This window comes from Danio rerio, chromosome 14, assembly GCF_049306965.1.
Source record: "Danio rerio strain Tuebingen ecotype United States chromosome 14, GRCz12tu, whole genome shotgun sequence".
In the NCBI taxonomy this organism is placed as follows: Eukaryota; Metazoa; Chordata; class Actinopteri; order Cypriniformes; family Danionidae; genus Danio; species Danio rerio.
In genome coordinates, this window is record NC_133189.1 from 53,682,501 (window position 1) to 53,710,169 (window position 27,669).

General features: G+C 38.1%; 1 protein-coding gene across 1 annotated transcript in view; it reads left to right on the forward strand.

Moving 5' to 3' along the window:
* Nucleotides 1-25,099, forward strand: part of zgc:154054 — a 61,751-nt gene extending 36,652 nt beyond the window's left edge. The window contains 4 exon segments of the mRNA NM_001077724.1: nucleotides 7,182-7,260; nucleotides 13,219-13,294; nucleotides 18,764-18,876; nucleotides 24,061-25,099. Coding sequence (NP_001071192.1) covers nucleotides 7,182-7,260; nucleotides 13,219-13,294; nucleotides 18,764-18,876; nucleotides 24,061-24,078 — 286 coding nt within the window. The 3' untranslated portion in view covers nucleotides 24,079-25,099.
* The last annotated feature ends 2,570 nt before the right edge of the window (nucleotides 25,100-27,669 follow it).

Sequence of the window (27,669 nt, forward strand, 5' to 3'; positions counted from 1 at the left end):
TAATTTAAGCATTAACTTTACATTAATAAACGTTAGTAAGCAGTTTATAACTGCAGCTACCTATGCTGTACTCGTGACTTATAAGCACCTATAATGTGCTTAATAATTGTATTTTCATACGTTGTCAACAGACCCGGATTGGCTAATCGAGAGGACCGAGAGAATTCCCGGTGGACCAGTCCGTTTTTTGGCCGCGAGGGCAGGTGTTTCTAGCTGCTTGCACTCTCAGCAGCTGCACTTTTATTCATTCATTTATTTATTTGACCATAGCCCCACTCTTTTTATTCATTATTTTGCCGCAGCTCTGCTCTTTTTATTTATATTCTCGCAGCCCTGTGAGCAAAATGCACTGCAGCCTGCGGGTTACCCCAAACAGTGACACCTTAGTGAATATAAGAATTCAAATAATTAATATTAATGAATACTACACCTTCTCAATGAAAATCAGATGATTCACTACATTAATAAATCTGACATAACTTGATCAGAAATCTAAAAAGGAGAGAAAAAGATTAAGCCTTATTTTAATATAGTCAGTCGTGAACTGAGATGGGCCGGTCCAAGGCTTGAAACTCCAGGGCTGAAAAGGAGTCCCACTCCGGCCCTGGTTGTTAATGATTTATTTTTCATTACTTACAAACCATTTGGATTTAAGAGTAGTTGAGGTTTTTTTTAGGATCATTCAGAATGAAATCAACATTTATATGTCTTATTATTCAGGCATATACTAATAGTTTAACTAATATGTTAATAATAAGGGTGTCACGATCCTCCAAATCCTCGATTCGATTACATTTTCGATTCTGAAGGCACGATTCGATTCGATTTTCGATTATGAATAATTAATTAATTAATGACCAATTAATTATTTGTAGCCTACCGTTTAAACTACCTGACCTGCATGGTCTTTGTTTTACCCATAAACAAATCATACAGTATATGAATAAAGGCAAGATACACACATAATTACCACCTGTCAATCACTTTTTCTGCGGGACTCGTGAATAGGCAGTGATCTGTGTCGTTATAATGGCGTCGTTAAAAAAGAGGCACAACCAACAGGAACCAGCCAACAGTATCTGAGGTGTTCGCTAAAATGACTAAGTACAAGTGAGTGAAAGATTGAAGCAGTCCTCTGACTGCCTGGACCTGCTCTCTCGAGCGCATGGCTGTGTGTGCGTCTGTGTGGTCACGTGATGTGCATTTTCAGAGGTAGAGAGGAAGAAGGGCTGCTCAGAAATGCTACACGCCACTGTGGATGTCAAATCGTTGTCGTTCTAAAATGCCATTTAAAAACAAAGACAGTCTAAACAGGGCCTGAGTGTGAACTTTTCGCGAGCGGATTTGCAACGGGGGCGGCCGGAGGATCGCGATGCCGGTGTTGTCTATCGGACGAACCGTACGTAATAAGCATACCTAGCAAAGCTTGCAAAACTTTGTTTTTTTTTGTCGACAACACAAACGTTGTCAACATAACTCACTGGAAATCCAAAATGCTTACACACCGGCGACTTCATTGAAAGAGGAGAGGGTTTAAGATCTCTCGACGGGTCTCCTGCTTCTGCAGTTTAACAAGCACTTCAACAAGCCTGTTTTTTTCCCACTTGGCAAGCCAAGCTGACGTGACATGGGGGCGTGGCAGCATCAACGATTCTATTTATTGATTCGATAATCGAAATTCAGCATAAATTTCGATCGATTTCGATTAAAAATCGAAATCGTGACACCCCTAGTTAATAAATGCTTTATTTACTCAACTTCATGCAGTTTTGTGAGCTAATCTAAAGTGAGGACTATTCATGCTTTATAAATCCCTTATAAATCACAATTAAAGGCTCAGAATCAAATGAACAATAATCTTTGCAATCTTTTCTAAAAAGTGAAATTACTGTAAATATTAAACATTGCTGAATAACAGGAGTGTCAAAATACACCATAAAACTGGATAAAACAACAACAACAATATAATAATTTAACAATATAATACGATCCAATGTTTAAACTCTACAGTGATTTTATTTTAGGTAAGGGTCCAAAGATTTCTTTTTCATTTGAAGTACAGTTTCATTTGTATATCTTTAATTTTATTAGGAATGAATAATGCCATTTTTCCTGTTTAGAATTTAACTGAGCCCTTATTTGTCATTTATAAGTGATTTATAAAGCATGAGTAGTCCTCACTTTAGATTAGGTCACAAATCTAGATGAAGTTGAGTCAATAAAGCATTTATTAACATACATAGTGACCATTAGTATATGCCTGAATAATAAAACATATAAATGGGTCAGTTGTCATTTCTGTGTGGAGTTTGCATGTTCTCTCCGTGTTGGTGTGGGTTTCCCCCACAGTTCAAACACATGCGCTATAGGTAAATTGAATAAGCTAAATCGTCCGTGTTGTATGAGTGTGTGTGTGAATGAGTGTGTATGGGTGTTTCCCGTACCGGGTTGCAGCTGGAAGGGCATCCACTGCATAAAACATTTGCTGGAATAGTTGGCGGTTCATTCCGCTGTGATGACCTATAAAGAGACTAAGCCGAAGGAAAATAAGAGAATTTTTCTAGAATTTTCACAGTCAGGATTGTAAATCACTTGCTCATTCTGATGTTTTCTGTCAGTCTTAATGCACAATGTATGGGATGCTAACGGTCTAATCTGATTCAATTATCTATGCTAAGCTAAGCTAAAAAAGGGCTCGCCAAACACAGAGATCATCTGAATGGATTCAACAATAGTAAAACTCAACTGCGAATATTTCTAAAAAAGTGGAGTGTTGCTTTAAACCAGGGATGTCTAAATTTGGTCCTGGAGGGCTGGTGTCCTGCCCCTAATCAAACCCACCTGAACCAGATAATCAAGCAAGCTCTTACTAGATATACTAGAAACTTCCTGGCAGGTGTGTTGAAGCAAGTTGGAGCTAAACTCTCCAGGACACCGGCCCTCCAGGACCAAGTTTGGACAACCCTGCTTTAAGACAATGGTCTCAAACTCAATTCCTGGAGGGCCACAGCTCTGCATAGTTTAGCTCCAACCACTTCCAACCCAAACCTGCTTTATAGTCTCTAGTAGTCTTGAGCAAATTGATTAGCTGGATTAGCTGTGTCTGATTAGGGTTGGAGCAAAACTGTGCAGAGCTGCGGCCCTCCAGGAATCCAGTTTAAGACCTATGCTTCAAGCACACACAGCAGTTGACCTTAGTTGAGCTCCTCAAAACTAAGTCAAGATCTAAGAATGTGGTCCGATGACATTTGCAGTGTGAATGAGCCTAGAGGAACTCCTTTGTTGTGTCTACTTACCTAACAATCTTCAACGCCTTATGGGTTAAAGGTCGCATGAAGTGCTTTGAAATGTGCATTTTTATTAAATGTTGATGACGTAATCTCAACAAAAAAAATGGAAAGAGGGTGGGACATAGAGTAGCTCCTCCCCTTTTTAAAAAGTAGCCAATAGCGTTTTGTTTTTATCACCGCTCTGCCAGTGAAAGTGGTTGAGCTCATGTTGTATTATCTCATTCATTATTGAGCGCAGATCATCTTTGCTTGTCACATTATAACTGAAAATAAAAGCAATGTGTTGATCCATGTTGAGGAAGAAACAGTATTTTACATCATTACAACTGTTTTAATCTACTTTAGTAATTACTAAAAAAGTTATTTATTTAGTAAGGAAGTTAATTACTTGACTCAGTAATACCTATAAATCCTTATAAATCTCAGCACAGACTGTAGAAATTGAACTCTTATTTAACTGTTAATTATTTAATTTAGGTTTAATAAACATGGCTCAGTGGGTAGCGCTGTCACCTCACAGCAAGAAAGTTGCTAGTTCGAGTCTCGGCTGGGTCAGTTGGCATTTCTGTGTGGAGTTTGCGTGTTCTCCTCCTGTTGGCATGGGTTTACTCCTTGTGCTCCGGTTTCCCCCACAGTCCAAACACCTGTGGTACAGGGGAATTTGGTATGCTAAAATTGACAGTAGTGTATGAGTGTGTGTGTATAGATGTTTCCCAGTGATGGGTTGCAGCTGGAAGGGCATGCGCTGAGCGAAACATATGGTGGATAAGTTGGCGGTTCATTCCACTGTGGCGACCCCAGATTAATAAAGGGACTAAGCTGAAAAGAAAATAAATGAATGAAGTTAAATGAGGGCGGCATGGTGGCTCAGTGGTTAGCACTGTCACCTCACAGCAAGAAACTTGCTGGTTTGAGTTCCAACTGTGTCAGTTGGCATTTGTCTGTGGAGTTTGCATGTTCTCCCTGTGTTAGCATGGGTTTCCTCTGGGTGCTCCGGTTTCCCCCACAGTCCAAACACATGCGCTATAGAGGAATTGGATGAACTACAGTAAATTGGCTGTAGTGTATGAGTGTGTGTGAATGTGAGTGTATGGGTGTTTCCCAGTACTGTGTTGCAGCTGGAAGGGCATCTGCAGTGTAAAACACATGCTGAATAAGTTGGTTGCTCATTCCGCTGTGGCGACCCCTAATGATTAAAGGGACTAAACCAAAAGAAAATGAATAAATGAACATAAATAAATCAAACAACAGGGCTTTTAGCTTTATTTAAATAATAATACTTCAGCAGTTGTTAATGTTATTCATTTTAACAACAAACCTAATATTGTTTTGTTAAGAAATGGAGTGAACTCTGGAGAAATAGGGAATATAACTGCAAAAAAATAATCATGTGAATCACACAATATTTCATATTTCTGACTCTTATCTTTAAAGTGTGTGCAATTGTGCTGATAAATGAAGTGGTTGTACTTAATGTTTCTATAACCAAAAATGATTACTCTGCTTCTCTGAGTTGATTTAAACAAAACTGTTGAAATTATTTACAATATTTAAGACAAGTATATTATAAGTTGTGCGGCGAGGCAGTGGTGCAGTAGGTAGTGCTGTCGCCTCACAGCAAGAAGGTCAGTTCAGTTGGCGTTTCTGTGTGGAGTTTGCATGTTCTCCCTGCCTTCGCTCCGGTTTCCCCCACAGTCCAAAGACCTGCGGTACAGGGGAATTAGGTAGGCTAAATTGTCCGTAGTGTATGAGTGTGTGTGTGTGTGTGTGTGTGTGTGTGTGTGTGTGTGTGTGTGTGTGTGTGTGTGTGTGTGTGTGTGTGTGTGTGTGTGTGTGTGTGTATGTGTGCGTGTGTGTGTGTGTGTGTGTGTGTGTGTGTGTGTGGATGTTTCCCAGAGATGGGTTGAGGCTGGAAGGGCCTCCGCTGCGTAAAAACTTGCTGGATAAGTTGGCGGTTCATTCCGCTGTGGCAACCCCTTTTTAATAAAGGGACTAAGCCGACAAGAAAATGAATGAATATTATAAGTAATTTTATATAAATGACTTAAAAATAATTCCTAGTTTTTTTGGGGATAAGTAATTGAATTACACTAATTTGTACTCAGTGGTGTAAAGTAACTAATTACAAATACTCAAATGACTGTAATTTAGTAGTTTTTCTCAGGAATTTTAATTTACTAAGTAGTTTTATAAATGTGTACTTTTACTTTCCCTTGAGTACATTTTTAGTGCAGTATCAGTACTTTTACTCCACTACTTTCCTTCAACCTGCAGTCACTGCTTTATTTTTTGTCTATGGGGATTAGAAAAATCAGTCCTGTAATTCCTGTCCAGTCAAATCACACACAGAAGGTAAATCACATCATAATGAACTACCTCAAGACATGGGCGATTTATAATGGCAGCAAACTGTTTGGAAGCATTAAAAGTGTTTAAGAAGATGTCCAAAACCTTTACACTCATTGACCCAGAGACTGTGTAGATGCATGTCACTGATGAGAAGATGACGGATGTTTACTGTAAGATGACTGAAATGGCCTTAAACACCCAGCAGGCACAAGACGTCAACATGACGTTAGACATTGCATTTTGTTTGGAATTGAAAATCATGTTGATGTCAGAATTCAAGGTCAGGCCAACGTTCAACCTAAAACCAACCAAATATCAACGTCTAATGATGTTACAGCTTGACGTTGTGTGGACGTACCACTATGACGTCTATCAGACGTTGGATTTTGGTTGCCATGTCTGATGAAAAAAAATGTGAATATTTGAAGTCAATAGGATGTTGGTTTAAGTTATTGACTCAACGTTGGACTTTGGTCAGTTTCCAACACAACCTAAAGTCAACCAAATATCAACATCATTTGATGTCATTATTGGACATCAAAATAACGTTATCCTTAGACGCTGGCTAGACATTGAATTTTGGTCATCTGACATCACAACCTAAATCTAACCTAATAGTAACGTCTTATGATGTTGTGTGCCTGCTGGGCAATAACTAAGTGAAGTTTATGTATAAACAAATTTCGAGAGGATCACGTGCTTATGATTGCTAGCAGCTGACCCGCATTATCTAATTCACTACGATCCAATCAGATGACTCCTAAACTACTATAAATACTCTGGGGTTTATTCCATTGCTATCTTCGTTTTGAAGAGTCCCCCCTTCCTCCCCCACTCCTCCTTCTTAGACGGGTGACACGGTGGCCCAGTGCCTAGCACTGTCGCCTCACAGACATTTCTGTGTGGAGTTTGCACTTCTCCCCGTGCTCACGTGGGTTTCCCCCGGGTTCCCCGGTTTCCTCCCACCGCCTAAAAACATGCAATTAAGTTAATTGAACAATCCAAATTGTCAACATAGACACGCTTCTAGTTAGTAATTAATTTCAAGAGCATTCACTTGCTACAGCAGGGGAGTTCTCGAGATCTACCTGAGCTCAAACTCCCCTCCCGCCTTGCAACGGGAGGGAGCCCTGGGCTCGAGGATCTCATGAGCTCAGGGCTCTCTCCCGGGACAGCATGCCAAACAAGCTTTTATAATTAATCATCAGCTAAGTGTGAACTCTTGAAATGCACTACAGAATGTTACGTTTACACTAATCCACAAATTCCATGTAAATGCTACAGCTTTTTACAGATTAATACTCACTACTCTTGAGTACTTTTGAAATGTCTACTTTTTACTCATAGTTATATCTGTAATATTTACAACAGATACTTTTACTCTACTCGCACTTCATTTTTAGGCAAGTAATGGTACTTTTACTTGAGTCTGATTTTTCTCTTTCCACCACTGCTTGTAACTCAGTACACCCAACACAGTGTTGACACAAATGATCCTGGACTTTATTGAATACGTTTTTGTTTTTTATTTCACATTTTCAGGTACTTTTTTCGATCTGGCAATATTGAGACAAATGGTGACCGGTTTTACAACACAACAGTGGAAGTGCTTCCTGTTCATGTGAGTAAACATTTATGTAAAATAATAATTGTTAAATTCTAAAGACACTTTACTGTTTTATAAATCAATTTAACCTGTTTTTAAGAAATCAACAATATACTAATACCACATCTATCTCATATACAGTTGTTGATATTCATCCTCATGTGATATTTGCAAGAAAATATACACAGCATTTGTGAATAAGTCTTAATTCCTTTATTCTGGCTGGAATAAATGCACTTTTAAAAAAATTATTAAATTTTTTTGTTTGTTAGTTTTTTTTTTAGATTTATTTTTGGCCTTTTTGCCATTATTGAGAGGATAGGGAAGTACTTTAGACAGGAAACGAAGTGGGAGAGAGAGGGGGTAGGGCTGGGAAATCTTCTCGAGCAGGCATTCGAACTTGGGACGCCCTGAAGTGCTACTGAACCATATGTCAGCGTGCTAACCATTAGGATATTGCACTGACAATAAAAATAAATAAAATTTTAAGGTCAATTATTAGCCCCCTTGAGTTTTTTTTCAGAAAAAAAAATAATTTACGGGTTTAATTTTCAGATTTTCTACAGAACAAACCAGTGTTATTCAATAACTTGCCTAATTAATCTAACTTGCCCATCCAACCTAATCAGCTAAGTCTTTATATTGCACTTTAAGTTGAATACTAGTATCTTGCACTCTGCGGTGGTGCAGTGGGTAGCAACGTCACCTCACATCAAGAAGATCGCTGGTTCAAACCTCGGCTGTGTCAGTTGGAATTTCTGTGTGAAGTTTGCATGTTCTCCCCGTGCTGGCGTGGGTTTCCTCCAGGTGCTCCGTTTTCCCCCGCAGTCCAAACACAAGCACTTGAATAAGCTAAATTGGCCGTAGTGTATGTGTGTGAATGAGAGTGTATGAGTGTTTCCCAGTGATGGGTTGCAGCTGAAAGGGCATCCACTGGATAGGTTGGCAGTTCATTCCACTGTGGCGAACCCTGATTAATAAAGGGACTAAGGCAAAAATAAAATCAATGAATGAGTATTATAATGTCGTCATGGCAAAGATAATAGAATTGAGCTATTATTAATTAGTTTTTAAAACTATTATGATTAAAAGTTAAAGTACTGCACAGACAAAATTAAAACCTCTTTCAACAAACAAATGAGTACAAATGAGTTCATTCACCCATAAAACTTGACATAAATGAGTGTAACACAGTATTTAACATTGCATTAAATGGGCTATATGCACACAGACTTTTAATTTCAGTCAGCCAGCCCCAGCACTTCCGGTGAACTGTCTTTCCGTTATAAAATCACCACATTTAAAGTGTCATGACACCCCCCACTTTCGGTTCAAGTCTACATCAGAATTTTTTCAAAAGATGCATCATAATGGGCGTGGAGCTCTGTGAGCAAAGGGCAGGAGAGGTCGTGGCCAGCAGAGCCGGGGAGAAGGAGGGGAGTGAACAACTGTTGTCTGTCGGTGCACAAAATGAGACACAAACCATGAGGAGACGCATGATTTTATAGTTTACTTAGTTAAAATGCAAAGAAATAAACAGTAATTTAATGCTCTGCCACATTTGTTAATCATAATTTCATATACAGATAACCACAATTTATATCATTATAAAGATAATCGTGTTTATATAAACACTAAATGAGGACTTCTCCATCAATCCCTGAAACATAGGCCTGAATGCAGACAGTGCAGCAGGTCTCTCGCTCTGTCTATTTTAACCATTAGCCCTGCTGGTAATATAGAGGATTTAGGCAAACACAGGAGCACCGCAATGTGTCTAAATGTGAACGAACTCCTGATAAAAGACGACGTCCGCCATTCTCCAATTCTCGTACTGCTCTCCCGACAAAAATGCTTGCTGCACACAAACAGCTTTGCTATATTGGCCCTGACAGCATCGCGTGGAAAAGATGCAACAAACCCCATGGATCATGGAAACAAACACATACGAGCCTTCATCAACAGCTAAACACTATGTGCCGTGGGTCCATGTCTCACAGCTTGGCACTGGCAGGTCTGTCTTACCTTCAGAAAGCATGTGCAGTCATGAACAATTAAGCAGCCGGCTCTTCTCATAGGATAAGAAAACTCCGCTATGAATAATAATGAAAAACCAACGCGTCATTTTTGCACTTGCAGTACTGCGCTACATCACGGATTTTGATCCCGCCCCAAAAATCTTTTTAAACCAGTAAGCTGAAATTAGCTGACAAAAGCTCAAAATTATCCAGTTTTCCCCACAATTAAAGCTGTCAAGTGCTAACAGTGTCTTAACTGATGCTCAACACACACAAATCTGCTAAAATTTCAAACAAAAGTACTTGAGGGTTTCGTGAACCTTTTAGGTCTGATTTCTTTAAAAATCAGCGATCTTCACTGCCTGATAGACATACAAAATAAAGTGGGTCTCAGACTGGACAAGAAGCACTGCATTAAATTCCATTCCCCCCTGCCATGTCTTTAAAATATGTATATTTATTTTATCCCAGTATTTTCAATGGAGTTTCTCCGCTCGCCTGCTGGTCCTGACGGCGCTAACAGTTACACGATCTTTCATCTCGTTTTATGCTTGAACAACTAAAGGAATGCTTAAGTCTATTTATCTTAATGTGATTACATTACAACATCAATGCTGTAAAAGGAACCTTATGTTATTGTAAATAGTCACCTTAAGCTTCATCTGAAGTTTATCATTGGCTGAAAAACACTAGCTGTGCTTATATTCCATTAAATTGAGTTGTATCCCATACATTTTTACTTAAAACCGTCGAGGATAGAAACACAATAAAGCCCTGGGCTTGTTTACCTTGTGGTCCTCACTATTAAAAAACAAAGTATGGCTGCAAAGTACATTCATACATTCATTTTCCTTCAGCTTAGTCCCTTTATTCATCAGGGATCCTTACAGCGGAATGAACCGCCAACTTATCCAGCATACACAGCCCTTTTACCTGCAACCCAGTATTAGGAATAATTCATACTCTCTCACACTCATACACTACAGACAATTTAGTTAATCCAATTCCTCTATCGCATGTGTTTGGACTGTGGGGGAAACTGGAGCACCCGGAGGAAACCAACGCAACACAGGGAGAACATACAAACTCCACACAGAAATGCCAACTTGGCCCAGCCAGGACTCAAACCAGTGACTTTCTTGCAGTGAGGTGACAGTGCTAACCACTGAGCCACCGTGTTACCTATAATATTTTTATTAAGCCTTATTTGCTTTATTTTGGCTGAAATAAATGCACTTTTTTAAATGCAATACATTTTTAATGTCAATATTATTAGCCCCTTTCAGAGTTTTTTAACTGATTAACTGAAGTACACTTAATGCATGAAACAAACAGCACCTCCAGGTTTTAAAACAGGAACAAAATTATTCACAATGCATATTACAAAAATATAAATAAACATCATCATCATCCACTATGCAAACTAACTATGATTCATCAAACAACTGTCTTTGGTTTGCTTAAAGCATTGACGTCTTTTATTGGATTATATCTTTCATTCAGTAATTCAGATCTACACACTGTTGTCAATGCATGCTGGCGTATTTCACAACTCTTTTGAAATCCTTTAAATACTTTGAAATTCCATAAAATCCCTTAAATCCTTTTGAACCAAAGCTGCCGACAGAATGGGTGGTTTCAGTTTGTTCAGCCTGGTTTATGTAGATTTTCTCGACCTTTCATCTCGTCAAATAGACAATTCACGAATTCACACTCAGATATTGGACTGGCGTGCTGTCCTGGGAGAGGGCTCTGAGCTCGGGAAGACACGTGTCGTATCAAGATAAAGAGAGATAGTGTCCGAGCACAGTGTCTGGCTCCAGAATGCTCCCCCCTCAGGTTTAAATAGGTATCGGGTTTAATAGAGTGGAGTTGGGGTGGTGGAGGGACGCTGAAGTCGAGAGAAAAGGGAGGTATGACGTGTTTGACTATTTATAGGGGTTTGCTCTTGAGCTGATTAGATAATAGAATGATTGTGAGTGATGAATTCGCCTCGTCAAAGGCAATTGAACAAACAGTTCCAAACATGCAGTTAGATCATTTTTATAAGTAAATTCATTAATTTTTCTTCAGCTTAGTCCCTTTATTCATCAGGGGTTACCACAGCGGAATGAACCGCCAAATTATCTAGCTTATGTTTTAAACAGCGAATGCCTTTCCAGCTGCAACCCACTACTAGGAAACACTCATGCTCTCTCACAATCACTCATACACCACAGCCAATTTAGCTTATTCAATCCCCCTATAGCACATGTGTTTGGACTATAGGGGAAACCCGCGCCAACACAGGGAGAACATGCAAACTCCACACAGAAATGCTGCGTTCGCATTGGTTTCCTTCGGGTGCTCCGATTTCCCCCACAGTCCAAAGGCATGCGGTACATGAGAATTGGCTGTAGTGTATGAGTGTGTGTGAATGTGTGTGTGGATGTTTCCCAGAGATGGGTTGCAGCTGGAAGGGCATCCGCTGCGTAAAAATGTGCTGGATAAGTTAGCGGTTATTATATATTACGCTGTGATGACCCCAAATTAATAAAGGGACTAAGCCGACAACAAAATGAATGAATGAATAAAGTTGGTGGTTCATTCTGCTGTGGCGACCCAGGATTAATTAAGAGACTAAGCTGAAAAGAAAATTAATGAATGAATATGCATACATACATACACATATATTCTGACTTCAAGTGTAATTACATCTTTCATTTCTGTAATAACTACACTGTTGACCCAATATAAGCACAGTAAGTATATTGTATTTATTTTTTGATGTACCATAAGTACTTAAGGCCACGTAATAAAAAGCTGGGCTGATATTTTAACTAGTAATGTCAGCAGTTAATATAGGAAATGTAATAATTTCAAGCAAATCCCAAGCTTATATTCATTCATTCATTCATTTTCCTTCAGCTTAGTCCCTTTCTTTTAGGGGTCGCCACAGCAGAGTGACCCGCCAACTATTCCAGCATGTGTTTTACGCAGTGGATGCCCTTCCAGCTGCAACGCAGTAGTGGGAAACACTCATACACTCTCACATTCACACACACTCATAAGCTGCGTCCCAAATGGCACATTATACACTATGCACTCATGCACAATGTACTTATGCACTTACACACTCAACAGGATAGGAACTTATGTTTTTTTACTAAGCGGAAATTCAAACCGTTTCCCTGATGAGGTTTGACGGTTGCCAAATCAGTGAAATAAACGAACAAATTATCAAATAATACCTGCCGTAAGTATTGCCGCATTCACCATCGGGAGGCGATATAATCACTCTCGTAGGAGAATTTTGCTTTCACCATCCAAAATAAATAAAGTTATCCAACATGTGCGTCCGATAGCTCCGCCCCTTTCGCTACGTAAGCAAACCTGCGGTTGTTGAGTGCGTGAAGTGTTCATCATTACACACTTCATTTTAGCGGCTGAATGAGTGCATCATCCGGGTAATTGAAGTGCACTTATTATTTTTAGAGTTTTCAGTGTGAACACACTACTTACACTATTTATACTACAAAATGGCGTAGATTAGTGCATAAGTATGCGATTTGGGACGCAGATATACACTATGGCCAATTTAGTTTATCCAATTCCCTTATAACTGTGGGGGAAACCAGAGCACCCAGCGGAAACCCACGCCAGCACGGGGAGAACATGCAAACTCCACACCGAAATGCCAACTGACCCAGCTAGTCTCGATTCAGTGCCATTGCACAGACATTTGTATTAATTTGCATTCTGCAAGGAGGCCTCGATCCTTGTCATCCACCCTTTTAAACACTTAAAAACGACAGAAAGCTGACACCCAAAAACAAATAAGCTCAAAGCTGATCTCAAACCTGCTGGACTACATTTTTTGCGCAAATTTCCTGAAATCTCTCAGGCGTCTTTTTTTTTGAATGGTTTGCAGTGAAGTGTGAAGTGCTAACAGATGGTGTGTCTGCATGTCTTACAGCTTTCTGTGAAGGAGAAGGTGTCCAGAGGAGAAATGGCCTGCTGTAAACCCTCGTCCGATGGCTTTGTCCAGATCGGTATGCAAACGTCTCATTTATTTCCTCTTTATTTCTCTTCTTTCCTCTTTATGAGGATTTGCATGAACACAAGCAGCAGAAGTGCTCTACACATTTGTTTGTTTGCATTGTGTTAAGTGATACATTAATACGTAAAACATTGTATTGAAGTATGTAGTCAAATAAACGGGCAGTGAAGGCAGCATTGATCATGATTAGTATAATTATAGAGTTGGACAGAGTCTTGCAAGAACAAGTTTGTGAAGACCGGTTGTTTTTTTGGAAGAACCGGTTCTTGTTCAGTACCGGTTGAGTTTTTCCTGGTAACAGTGATGAATGATTGTCATGACGTTACTTGAACGTCTGCATTCTTTCCACTACTGTGAAGACCTGAGTGACTGAAACTAGCTGTTTTAAATGAGCTGAAACAACACAACTCTTGTCTTTTCTTTGGCCAAGTTGTTTGTTTTATATTCAGTCCACCTAAATTTGTAAACCATTAACTTAAGCGTTTTGTGTTGGGACAACATGAAGAAATTCATGATAAGGGTAAAGGGATTGTAGTTCCCATATGCTTTGTGTGGGATTGAGTTAAGAGAGGGAAATGTTGACAATAATGGTAATCGGAGTCAATAGAAACACTTGTTCGTGTTTAATCTTTAATTCCAGTTTGAAGATTTTGTAGATTTTCATATAATGTTTTGAGATTACAACCTTGCAGAAGCACCCATGCTTTGGGTGTATTTGTAACCCCACCGCTCCTACACTACCCAACCTGCTCCGAGCTGGGATCGAACCGGCGACCTTCCGCATGGGAGTTGGTTCCTCTAACAAGGAGCCTAAAGACTATGGCCTCTAGCTACTGTCACTAGAGCACCTTTAGAGGTCAGAGGGGTGAGGTTTACCTGCACAGCACTTACTAGCTAGCCTCCAAACAAAACTGCAGCTTGTTGCTTTGCTCGGTGAGCAATAACTGGCCTAATATTAGTTCTGAGATCGGTCTCAATCAACTGTATATGTATGAAATATGCATAAAAGTATCTTTTAGTTCATTTAGGATAACTTCAAATAAAACTAAGAGACTTTGAAATGTACGACACATTATAGACACGCATGATATTATCAGACCTTTGAGTTTAAGTTAAATAAAAATACAAATGTATTTAAACTTTTATTTTATTAAATCAAGTTGGACCAACTCAAGTGCATTTAATTGTGTAAATAGTTTTTTTAGTTTGTGTTAAATAAATTTATTGGATGGAAATCCTGGCCTCAAGTGGATTCGGTGAGTTAATTTAAGTGCACAGAATCTACTTTTGAGTTTATAAACAACAATAAATTACTTCTTATTTCTGTAGAGTCTATCCAGTTTGTCAGCTTTTTTCCCTAAGTGTTTTGTATATGTATATATATATATATATATATATATATATATATATATATATATATATATGTATGTGTGTGTGTGTGTGTGTGTGTGTGTGTATATATTTATATATTTATATATATATATATATATATATATATATATATATATATATATATATATATGAGCAGTATCACAGGAGTAGCAGTGCGGTATGGCCGTATATCGGCACTGGTGGGTGGCGTGTGTTGGCTCAGTGGTTAGCAAATAACCTCACAGCAAGAAGTTCGCTGGTTTGAGTCCTGGTTGGGCCAGCTGGCATTTCTCTGTGGAGTTTGCATGTTCTTCCTGTGTTGGTGTGGGGAGAACTTGCAAACTCTAATGGTGAATTAATTAAATTGAATTAGTCGTGTGTGTGTGTGTGTATATGTGTGTGTGTGTGTGTGTGTGTGTGTGTGTATATATATATATATATATATATATATATATATATATATATATATATATATATATATATATATATGTACATATATATGTGTCTGTGTGTGTCTGTGTGCGTGCGTGCGTTTGCGTTTGCGCGTATGTGTGTGTGTGTATGGGTGTTTCCCAGTACTGGGTTGTGGCTGGAAGGGCATCTGCTGCATAAAACATATGCTGAAATAGTTGGCAGTTCATTCCGCTGTGGCGACCCCAGATTAATAAAGGGACTTGGTGACCTGAAAAGGTGACAAAATGTTTATTGCATTATGCATTACATGCTTTTTCTTTTTCAGTTTCAAGTTCTTTCAGTTGCTCTTCATTTCTTGTCTCCTAATACACATAATTTGAATCAACCCTGATTTTGCATATTTATCTACAGTATAGTATTTGCATTATCATTTTTAACTACGCTGCATGTCCATCTCAAAACTCTTGGAAGTTCATTCTTAATGTTTCAGCAAGTGGGATGAACAGAAGACCAAAGCAGAGAGTCACCTGATTCAGAATGACTCTTATGATTCTTTTGAACGAACTAGACAAAATGACTCATGAATCAGTTTGAATTATTCAAAGGTTTCACGTTTACTCATTTGCTTAATCAGCCTGAGTGCTTCTCACTCACTGGAACGCAAGTCACTTTTAACGTGCATTTATACACTTTATTTAACATGTAAGAGCAGGGCGGATATTTTTATGTGTCGAGGCTTCCACTCTCATTGGCTTCCATTCATTTTTAGCGATTCAAAACAGATTGTTATGCTGATTGATGATTATTATTTTAATGTTAATATACTTTCATAAACACACTGGGATGTAGTGCACAAGTACAGTGTGAAAAATAAGAAGCCATGACATGTTTTGATGTAAGTGAATCAGGTTTTAAATCTAATTTTTTAAGTTACAGATTTTAACTTGATGTTTGAAGTTGATGTAAGTTGAAATTACTTGTAAAGTTAATTTGATTTGCTTAATATCTTAAAAATTACACATTTATTTTTTTCAGATTTGCAGCCATTTGTTAATTTACTCATATATTGGCAAATAAATCAAACTTTTTTTTTTGCAAAATAAGATCAAATAAAATAAAAACATTGCAAAATAAGATGGATGATACTATTATTTTAGCAAGAATGGATTAAATTGATTAAAATGACAGTATATGCTATGATGTTACAAAAGATTTCCCTTTTTTTCATTAAAAATGAAAAATATCTGAATCACAGGATTTAATTGCATTTTAAAATATTTTTGTAATCAGTGTGATATTTTAAGATTTTAAAGTGTTCATGGTATTTTTCTAAGATAACATTTTAAAGGCTCGGTGAGACTGAAATTTAACAAATTTTGTATTTATTCTTTTAAACATTAAGAATCAGGTAAATTATTAAGAGTTGATATTCTGGTTATGGTTTCAGAATCGACTGTTAAAATGTTGGTAACACTTTACAATAAGGTTGCATTAGTTAATATTAGATAATGCATTTACGTTAGTAAAATAAACAATGAACGATGCATTTATTGCAGTATTTGTTCATTACGTTTGTTAATTAGGGACCGAGTACCTATGGTGCGTAGGCCTAATTGGAATTGCTCCGTTTCTTACTATTATTCTTCCGCTTTTTTCTTCTTATTTTGTAGAATGAATCGTGAATTTACGTTTGTTATGGGTTTCGGAAGTGGGGTGTGACAAAATGACTCGACAGCGCCACCTAAGCACATTTGACTGGCTGGCCCCCGAGCTACGATTCACGCACACGCACGAAAATTGGCACACATGTCGAACATGCCAATTCCAACAAAAAAGTCTCTTGGAGTGAAATCTCAAACCCAACAGGAAGTCGGATATTTTTAACTTCCTGCGCCAAAAATGTAGCGTTTTTGCCATTTCCAGGCGATTTTAATGAACTCCTCATAGGGATTTTTTTTTTCGATCAACACTAAATTGGGTTTTGTCATCTAAAGGCCTTGGCAATGTTGAATTGCGAAAATCTAGAGTTTTCATCGAAGGGCGTGTTCATGGCGACCTCGCAAACTTTGACGATTCGCCACGAAAAAGGAAGTTGTTATAACTCAGGCATGCATTATCCGATCTGCCTCAATTCATACGTTTAATCACAGTACTGACCTGAACATGTTTACATGCCAATATCCAGATACAGTTATAGCGCCATCTGCTGGCAAAAGGAAATGACATGTTTTACAACATAAAAAACTCCTCCCACAAATTTTATCGCATAAGCACTAAATTGGGTGGTGTTATCTGAAAGCCCTAGCGATGATATCTTGAGAGAGATCCAGAGTTTTCGCTGAAGGCCGTGTCCAAGGCGGCCTGACAAACAACAGTGCTTCGCCATGGAACAGGAAGTACTTAAAACTCGAGCACACAATGTCTGATCTGCCTGAAAATTCACGTGGTTGATAAAAGTCCTCTCCTGAAGGCATCTACATGCCAATATTGACTCACAGTCATAGCGCCACCTGCTGACAGAAGGATGCTTGGCTTTTAACTTAGCCAAAGAATGTCTGACCTGCCTGAAACTTCACGTTCAATACGATTCCTCTCCTGAAGCAGGGGTGGACTGGGACAAAAATTCAGCCCTGGCACTGTAGCCACACCAGCCCACATTACCACACCGAAACAGCCCCACCCACAGACACGCACATTCACTATTTAGTGAAATAATTTGACATTCTTGCCAGATTTTGATTATGTATGGGTAACCTCGGATTGGGTCGGCCCATCTTGAAACCAGGCGGCAGTTGCAGATTGGGCCAAATGCTTAACATTTATTATTATTATAATTATTATTAGTATTATTATTATTAGTATTATCATCATCATAATATCACATCTAGCAAGAGATAAAAGCTGTCTGCACTTAAAAACAATACATATTTTTTTTAAAAACTGACCGGCCCACATTTAAAACATGGTCCGGCCCTTCTGGCATTTGCCAAAATTGCCAGATGGCCAGTCCGCCCCTGTCCTGAAGACATCTACATGCTAACATTGAGTCACAGTTATAGCGCCACCTGCTGACAGGAGGAAGTGTGGCATAAATCTGTGATTTTCTTAGGTTTTTTAAATATATATCAGCTTAAATTATTAATGTTTGCTGTTTTCTGTCATCCCGAGGCCATCGGGCGGCGGTAAGCCCGGCTGCGAGGTCCCTTTCATCGCTGCTTGCAGCTTTAATTTAAAAATAACAGTTGTTCATCGTTAGTTTAAGTTAGCTCACGGTGCATTAACTAATGTTAACAGTGCATTAGTTAATGTTGACCTGTGATTAATAAATGCTGTACAATTATTCATAATTAGTTCATGTTAGTAAATACTTTAACTAATGAAACCTTATTGCAAAGTGTGACCAAAAAGTATTTATATAAATGTTATGAGTTCAGCAGGGTTTGTTGATTTGTGAATTATAGTAGGTAATGGTTGAACAATGTTATCAGAATTCATTGACATTGTAAAAACAACAAATCTCAGACATTCATCAATCAAGTTACTTAGAAAAAGTGACTTATATTGCAATATATGACTTTTAAAAGTATCTTTACCCAACACAATGTTGAGCTTCATCCAGTGCATGTTTAATTTCTGTGTAATCTGAGAGGAAACTACTCAATGCTTGTGTTTGTAGGCTCTTTCAAGAACGGAGTGGCTGAAGGAGAAGTGGACGCAGCTCTGGGTATATCAGAGGCCATGCGAATCCTGGTTCACTCGGACTCTGACGTCTGGGTTCTTCTCAGTGAGGTAAAAACACATGCATATCACCTTATTATAACCTTCAGGAACAGGCCTCGCCTCATTGGGAAGGGCTTGAGCTAATAGTAATTTAATTCAGACAAAACACAACAACTCTATACTCTAGGAGAAGAGCATCAGTGAATGAAAATCTATACCCAACCCAATTTTGTTGACATTTCTCCAGGGCACAAAGGAAAGTACGTGCTAAATGATATGTAGTGTTTTTTTTTTCTCCTTGCAGCAAAATGAAAGTGAGGTAAAGGTCGTGAGTCATCCGTGAGACAAACAAAACCAGTAAAGCACTAGTAGAGCTTGTTTGGGTGGTTTATTGGGTCTTTCATTGAAATGGTAACTAGAGAACAGAGGTAAATGACACCTAAACAGCTTAACATTTCAATCAGTCGGGTTCCAGGAGTAATATGTAATTTTCTGCATATTAAGAAAACAGATTTAATAAAGGTCAATTTAATTTAATTTAATTTAATTTTTACTTTAACAGATAAACATTCATTGACAGATCTGGTGTAAACACTTCAGACTGTTTAATTGTGGAGTTCATGCAGGAAAAACTACATTACCCATGATGCTTTGTAGAACATTCCACCAATCGGGAGAGTTGCAGTGAGCAAAATCCTAACCTGACTTCACCAAGTAAAACATGTTCTTGGATTAACATCTATGTTGATCCTGGAACAACATTCCAATCAGCCAATCAGAATAAAGGAAAACGTTTACCGTTTATGTTAAGTTTAGGCTTATTGTTAGATTTATGCACTGTTTGGCCGCATTTACATTGCACTGTTCAAGTGACTCAATTCCGATTTTTTTTTTTTTTCCTTCCATGTGGCATAGATTGGATATGGCCCATGTACGTGCAAGCAGGAACAAATCACATGGATTCCGTAATCAGATTCAGGCCTTGTTCATTTATTCGATATGAATCAGATATGTGTTCGCCTGTTTGCACTGTAAGCAGGTAGATCGAATTTTCACCTGTCACGCGTCATTAAAAAAAAACAGATGACGTCAAGTATGACAATTTCCTTACAGAACAGACTTTAGCAGAGTCCCAAACCTTAAATCTCATTCATGAGGACTTAAACCGCTTTTATATTGTCATATAGCACAGGTAGTTAAGCATGTTAGCAAGAGCGAGAAAGAGCAATGTCCGCCATGTAACCAATATAAACTAATATAAAACTTGTGCATACATCATGTGCATAAATCACACCATGGACATTACATTAAGATGCCTAAAGGTTTAAAAAAGCCCATATATCAAAGGAAGATGGACAAAAGAAATCCTTTCTGTCTTAAACTAGAGTAAAACAGCTTGTCAAAAGCTGTGAACAGATTACTTGCAGGAATAGAGAAAATAGCTCTCTTTAATTATCAGCTGTTAGTCAGCGCCCGCTCTTTTTTTCCTGGTCATTGCGCCTTTGCCATGTGCTGTGTAAATGCAGACGATCAGATACAAGTCTCTTTTAAAAGATGATGTAAGCAGGTCTGCAAAAAAAAATTTGATTCAGTCACAAAATCAGAATTAACCATCAAGATCTGCAGTGTAAATGCTGCCTTACGTAAGTGTTATTCCCCTCTGATTTTGGGAATAATTCACAGTTATGGCTGGGTTTAGGTGTAGGGAATAGGTATGGATTACATTTTCAAACAGAAATGATGTTCCAGGATCAACATAGATATTAATCCACATCATACTTGACAAAACCATGACGCGCTTGAGCAAAATGCATTAAAATTGATTTTACTCACACGTAGGGATGCAATGATTATAGATTTTGGTTGTACGATTATAGTCTGAGGAATAATCACAGTATCACGGTTATCGCGATTATTATGTGTTCTTTCATTTCAAAATACTACTAGTTTAGATAATCACATGAAAATGTTGTTGCATGTTTCCCAGAGTTGGGTTGCGGCTGGAAGGGCATCCGCTGCGTAAAAACTTGCTGGATAAGTTGGCGGTTCATTCCGCTGTGGCGACCCCGGATTAATAAAGGGACTAAGCCGACAAGAAAATGAATGAATGAATGAAAACTTCTTATATTTTAAATTATGTTAATAATTAAGTTAATTATCGCTGCTCAGTAACCACTTAAAACAGCACAAAATAATGATAAAAACAAACAATAAAATCCGTTTCTTATTGGACTTAAAAGTAAGTGACAAGTGTTTTTGGCATTTAAACATAAGTAATAATTTAACTGAAAATTAAATTCAGTTTTCTGTAGAAAATATCACAGAGAAATGAAAAAATAAATAAATAAATAAATAGTTTTTGTCTACTGTAAATTTAAGCATAATATTAGCTAAGCATTTCCCTTTTAAATAGAACAAATGTAGTCAAAGACTGCTGAACCTCTGTCTGAAAGGCACTATTATGCGCGCAAACCATGTGCCTCCATTGGAAGTAATGAATTTGTGCGCGTAAAAGATGGAATATGTGAATGGTCCTTAGTTAAAATCTTTCCCAGCCATAGTTAAAATAAGCCTTTGATCCAGTGTGCGTGCGTATTGTGTACAAGCTTGAAACTTTAAACTAGCGCACAGTTGGTTTAACTTTTAATTGCAGCAGTTTTGTTCCATGCAGAATCACGGTGTCGAGAAGCCTTTACGATTAATTACCATGACGAATTAAACCGCAGATAATAGTGAAATCGGTTAATCATTGCATCCCTACTCACACAAAGCACTAATAAAAGGGCATATTTGAGTGTCAATACTCTTAAAAGTATATATTTTTAACACATTTTAAACAACTTCAACTACTTCAACTTTTAGTGAATAAACATATATTTTTCCACTTGTTTTCTTTAAATAATACATAATAATGCATTAAAGGGGTCCTATTATGCCCCTTTTACAAGATGTAAATAAAGTCTCTGATGTCCCTGGAGAGTTTATGTGAGGTTTTAGCTCAAAATACCACACATATAATATTTAAAACTCTCTGAAACTGACCCTTTAGGCTTTGATCCAAATTGTGGCGTTTTGGTGACTGTCGCTTTAAATTCAAATGAGATTGTGCTCTTTTCAAGAGAGGGCGGAGCTACTAAAGTCTGTGTGTCAGCTTAGTGGCAGATTCAAAACAGGACTAATGTCCTATGCTAATGAAGAAGAGATCCTCACTAGTGGGCGGGGCATTTCTCCTCTGATGACACGTACAAAGGTAGAATGTCAATCAAAGAGTTTCTGCAGACTGTCTATTATAAAATTATAAATAAAATATATTATATATAAAATAATAGAATTGATTAATTTATGCCATTAGAAGCTGGATATATTCACACACTGCTGCCACACAACTGTGTTTAAACCCCTTATAAAAGTGATTTTTGCATAATAGGTACCCTTTAATACATACATGACTTTCTAACAAAGCTGTCAAATTGACCAAAACAACCCCTTAGTAGTCAGATTTTGCAGTTAGTTTTACTTGTTGTCAAATGTGATGAAAAATGTTAAAAGTACAAGATAAATAAGTAAAATTCTGCAAATGAAATTAATATTAATCTAGTTTGGAGATTGGATATTTTTATTTATTTGGACATTTTTAAGTGTGTTATATACCAGATATTTATTGACATTAATAGCAAGAAAAAAACAAATACAGTGGAAGTCAATGGCTACTGATTTCCATATCTTTTGTGTCTATCAGAACAAACTAAAGTATGTTCACCAAAAATAAAGGGAGAGTAAAAGCTGACTGAACTTTTACATTTTGGATGAACTATTGCTTTAATGCCCTTAAATTTACATATTTTTTACCACATTTTTTTAAGCATTTCAGCAGATGGATCAATAAAGAATTCCATTCACTCTCAGTCATGGCGAATTACATTAATGATATACACTCCCCGGCCACTTTACTAGGTACACTTGTCCGCAAATTTCTAATCAGCAAATCACATGGCAGCAACTCAATGCATTTAGGCATGTAGACATGGTCAAGACGATCTGCTGCAGTTCAAACCGAGCATCAGAATGGGGAAGAAAGGGGATTTTGAAAGTGGCATGGTTGTTGGTGCCAGACGGGCTGGTCTGAGTGTTTTAGAAACTGCTGATCTGCTGGGATTTTCACGCACAACCATCTCTAGGGTTTACAGAGAATGGACAGAAAAAGAGAAAATATCCAGTGAGCGGCAGTTCTGTGGGCGCAAATGCCTTGTTGATGTCAGAGGAGAATGGCCAGACTGGTTCCAGCTGATAGAAGGGCAACAGTAACTCAAATAATCACTCGTTACAACCGAGGTCTGCAGAAGAGCATCACTGAACACACAACACATCCAACCTTGAGGCGGATGGGCTACAGCAGCAGAAGACCACACCGGGTGTCACTCCTGTCAGCTAAGAACAGGAAACTGAGTCTACAATTCACACAGGCTCACCAAAACTGGACAATTGAAGACTGGAGAAACTTTGCCTGCTCTGAGTCTCCATTTCTGCTGCCACATTCAGATGGTCGGGTCAGAATTTGGCATCAGCAACATGAAAGCATGGATCCATCCTGCCTTGCATCAACGGTTCAGGCTGGGGGTGGTGGTGTTATGCTGTGGGGGATATATTACATAGGCACACTTTGGGCCAATTAGTACTAATTGAGCATTGTGTCACCGCCGCAGCCTACCTGAGTATTGTTGTTGACCTTGTCCATGCCTTCATGACCACAGTGTGCCCCTTCAGATGGCTACTTCAAGCAGGATAACGCACCATGTCATAAAGCTTGAATCATCTCAGACTGGTTTCTTGAACATGACAATGAGTCCACTGTACTCAAATGGCCTACATAGTCACCAGATCTCAATCCAATAGAGCACCTTAGGTAAGTGGTGGAATGGGAGATTGGCATCATGGATGTGTAGCCGACACATCTGCAGCAACCGTGTGATGCTATCATGTCAATATGGAGCAAAATCTCTGAGGAATATTTTCAGTACCTTGTTAAATCTATGCCACAAAGGATTAAGGCAGTTCTGTAGGCAAAAGTGGGTCCAACCTGGTAATAGTCAGGTGTACCTAATAAAGTGGCCAGTGAGTGTATATTGACATTTTAGTTCTGTGCAATCATTCAGTATTGTTGGTGTCTATAAATAAAATAGACTAACAATGCTGTTGAAAACGGTGAAACAGTATCTAAGGTTTGCTTAAAAGTCACATCTCTTTCTTTGACAGATCTTTATTAAAGTTTGATGAGCTCAGGAGAGAGGGGAAATTTGAGCCGCATGCTAACGTGTGAAAACTGCAGCTCTGGACAACAGCGCGCTCTGCTGGGCTGGAAAATAACTACAACTGCGTGCCATCTTCAATTACAAGAGGATTCCCTCCTCGGTTTGAGCGGGAAAACGAGTTTACTTGCTTATTTGTGTAATACTTTACAATAAGTTTGCATTAGTTAGTTATGTTAGCTAATGCATTTACTAGCATGTACAATGAATGAACAATACATTTATTACAGTATTTGTTCATGTTTGTTAATGATTGTTCATTGTTAACTCATGGTGCATTAACAAGCATGGGATAATACATTAGTAAATGCTAAACTATGATTAATAAATGCTGTACTAGTATTGTTCATTATTCGTTCATGTTAGTTAATACCTTAACTAACATTAACTAATGAAAGCTTACTGTAAAGTGCGACCCATATTTGTTTAATGTGGTCCATGAAGGTTGTTTATTAATTTTGTCTAAGTTATTTACATTTTTTTAAGTTTATTATTTTGTGTTGCAAATACAACTTGAAGGATCACGCAAGGGATTTGACTATATTTTATAATATATTATATCTGACTGTTAATAACATCTGACTTGAATGTCAATAAATGGCAGTGGTGTACGCTGTTACTAGTTGATGGCTTTGTTTTTGTGCTCATATCATGGTTTTTCTCGTTATATACTGTACTTCCATATACTGGAAGATTATTTCCACCACAGAAGAACATGTTAGCAAAAAAAAATCGCAATAAAATGCAGAATTGTGAGATAAATGGCTCGTTTCCACTGACTGGTACAGTACGCTACGGTTCGGGTCTGCGTCTGTTTTGTGAGAAGTGCTTTACACTCATAAATACTTGTGTATAAATGTTTATTACAAACTTTTCTATGAACATGATTTGATTATATCTGCAGATCAATGACAGCGTGAAATTGCCTACTGTAACGTCTGTAATTATATAAAATAAATAAATAAATGCAACATAAATGCAACATATATGAACCCTTAAGGTCTCCGATATATTACCAACTACAGAAGACCTACACACAGCAGACATTTAGTCCTTATTTATGCGTAAAAAACAACACAAAACATAGCCTACAGTCAGTGTAAACCTCTCCTCTGTGTCTTTACTCTTCAGCAGCACATGTAGCCTCTGTTAGAGCGTCATAATAGTCGTGTGATAGTAATAGTTAAACATGGCAGTTTGTTCACGTTTGCTGAAGAAATAATGTGCTCCTTTTTTCTGTCTCCTTTTTTTCGAGCTTCACTCCCGCGTTTATCAGCTTCTGACAGGATTGGGTTTCAAAAGCACGTCAATAATCAAGCGCACGTTATTATCATGAGCTCAAGCAGTTTGTTATTTCAGATATTGATGCGCGGCGAGCGCTAACAAGAAAGCCAAACCGCTCGCGCTTTAGTCTGGCTCGTAAATAACTACGGGGCACAGGGTAAATCTGCTCTTCTTTTTGGCTTTGTGGCTGTTCATCAAGACAACGTTTGTTTGAGCCCGGCTCGACCATGGCTCGTTATTATATGTATATAATTGTGCTGTAATCTCTCGCTGTGTATTTTAAACATGGAAGGGGGGCGGGGTTCATTCTGGCTTGTTGCGTAAGCGAATGACGTTTCTCTGTAAACCAATAGAATTCAGCTGCGTGTGTAGTTCCACCTTTTGGTACCCTTTCTCATTTTTGATACCCTTTCGAAAGGGTGCCGAAAAAGTGGTACGGTACGCTACGGTACCACTCAGTGGAAACGGGCCAGAACTTCCAAGACAGGTAGTTAAACTGTGAGCTAAAATTTTTGCATATACATGATTTATCCTGTGGAAGAAATGGGTTTTCATGAGCAATGTTTGGAAAGGATACTTATAAAAGTAATATATCCTCCTGAGACCCAAAGATTTTTTTTTTTTTTTCAATTTTCTACATCCTTTGGGTTAAAAAAAATCCAGAATTTAGTGTTTTTACATTTTTGTTTTTATTTTTAATTTTACAGCATGTCCACTGTAGTGGACCACAGGACTCTTTTAGTTTGAAACGACCGCCACTTAGACAACAAAACTGTACAGGATATGGCTGTAAAGGGATATTAATACAATATTAATGTAACAAAAACTAAACAAACATTTTTCCTTTTGTATTGAAATTCCTGAAACAGTTTAGTCTTAAGAGAGCCAAACTCAAAAAACAAAACAAAAAAAAGAAGTGATGTTAATCCAAAACAAATTTAACATGAAAGTGATTTAAAACTGATTGTCATTCTCTAATTGTCTCTAATTCTCTGATTGTAAATCAGGGTCTCCCTCAACTATCTTATAAAGAATCCTCTCTGCTTCAGTTGAGCGCTAGCATTTACAGCGAGGAAATGACATCCGATGCGGTACAGAGTTTGTTGTATTAGAGATATGTTGATTACATATTATATATATTATTTACTTAATGCTGTCAGCGTATTATAACAGCTCGTCACCCAGTGATAAGCACAATGATTCGGCAAAATTACCGTCAAAGTGAGCGGCGTTCATCTGACAGGTACATTTGTGATAGCACCCTCCCAATGGATATTGGATAAGCCGAAAAGGCTCCAAGTGATTTTACAAGAGAGAAGTTAAAGGCCTACAAGTCTTTGGATACCAACAATTCTGTTCTGTGTGGTCATGTGCAAGAAATAATGCTCCATGATTACCAGATTCAACACTATGTAGTGCTAAAAACCGAGGTTCTGCCTTGCCAAAAACAAGGAAAGAAGACGGAGCTATACAAAGCCTGGGCAATTATCAACAAGCAAAACAACTGCATTCTGACAGTGAACTGCACCTGTATGGCAGGATATGTGAACTTACACTTTTACATTTCATTCTGAGCATTCAGTGTCCGCAGTTTAAAGGTGCAGTAGGTGATCTTCCACAATGCCAAAAGCTTAGCATAAATCTCTGAATCTCATTCCCTCCCCTGCCGTCTAGACCCACACCTCCTTAAACACGAGCACAGCAAAAGAACCCTCTCTCATGTGTTAAAAGCAACTAGTGCTTGTCCGGCGGCGTGCGACGGCTGAACAACACTTCTGTGAAGATATAACCTATTTGTAACAACAACATCTAACGTTACATCAGCTTTGCGTGACGCTAAAACAGATTTAAAAAAGAACAATTCCTTTCAGACATGGTGTCATCCTTTCTCCAGCGTGCAAAGGTAACTCCAATATTGATTCACTTTTTTAAAAAGGTTTGATTCAGCAGGTTTTTACCGATCACGCGCGCTTGTCTTTCTCGTGAACGTGCGGTGGTCGGCGGAGCTGAGTACAAGCGGCTGCGCAGTTGTTCAAATCTGCATTTGCTGACAGACAGTTTGAGCTACTTATCGGAACTATGCGAGATGTCGGTCCGACTCGATTTAATTGGATGTTTGTTTTATGCCTTACCCAAAATATAAAAATACATATAAATACATTTAGATCATTTACTGTAATCATTACTGTTAGACTGTGAAGAGATTTTCAACCAGCACAACAACAAATGCTTCTGAAGACAATCACCTGCACCTTGAATTAACCTTATTTCA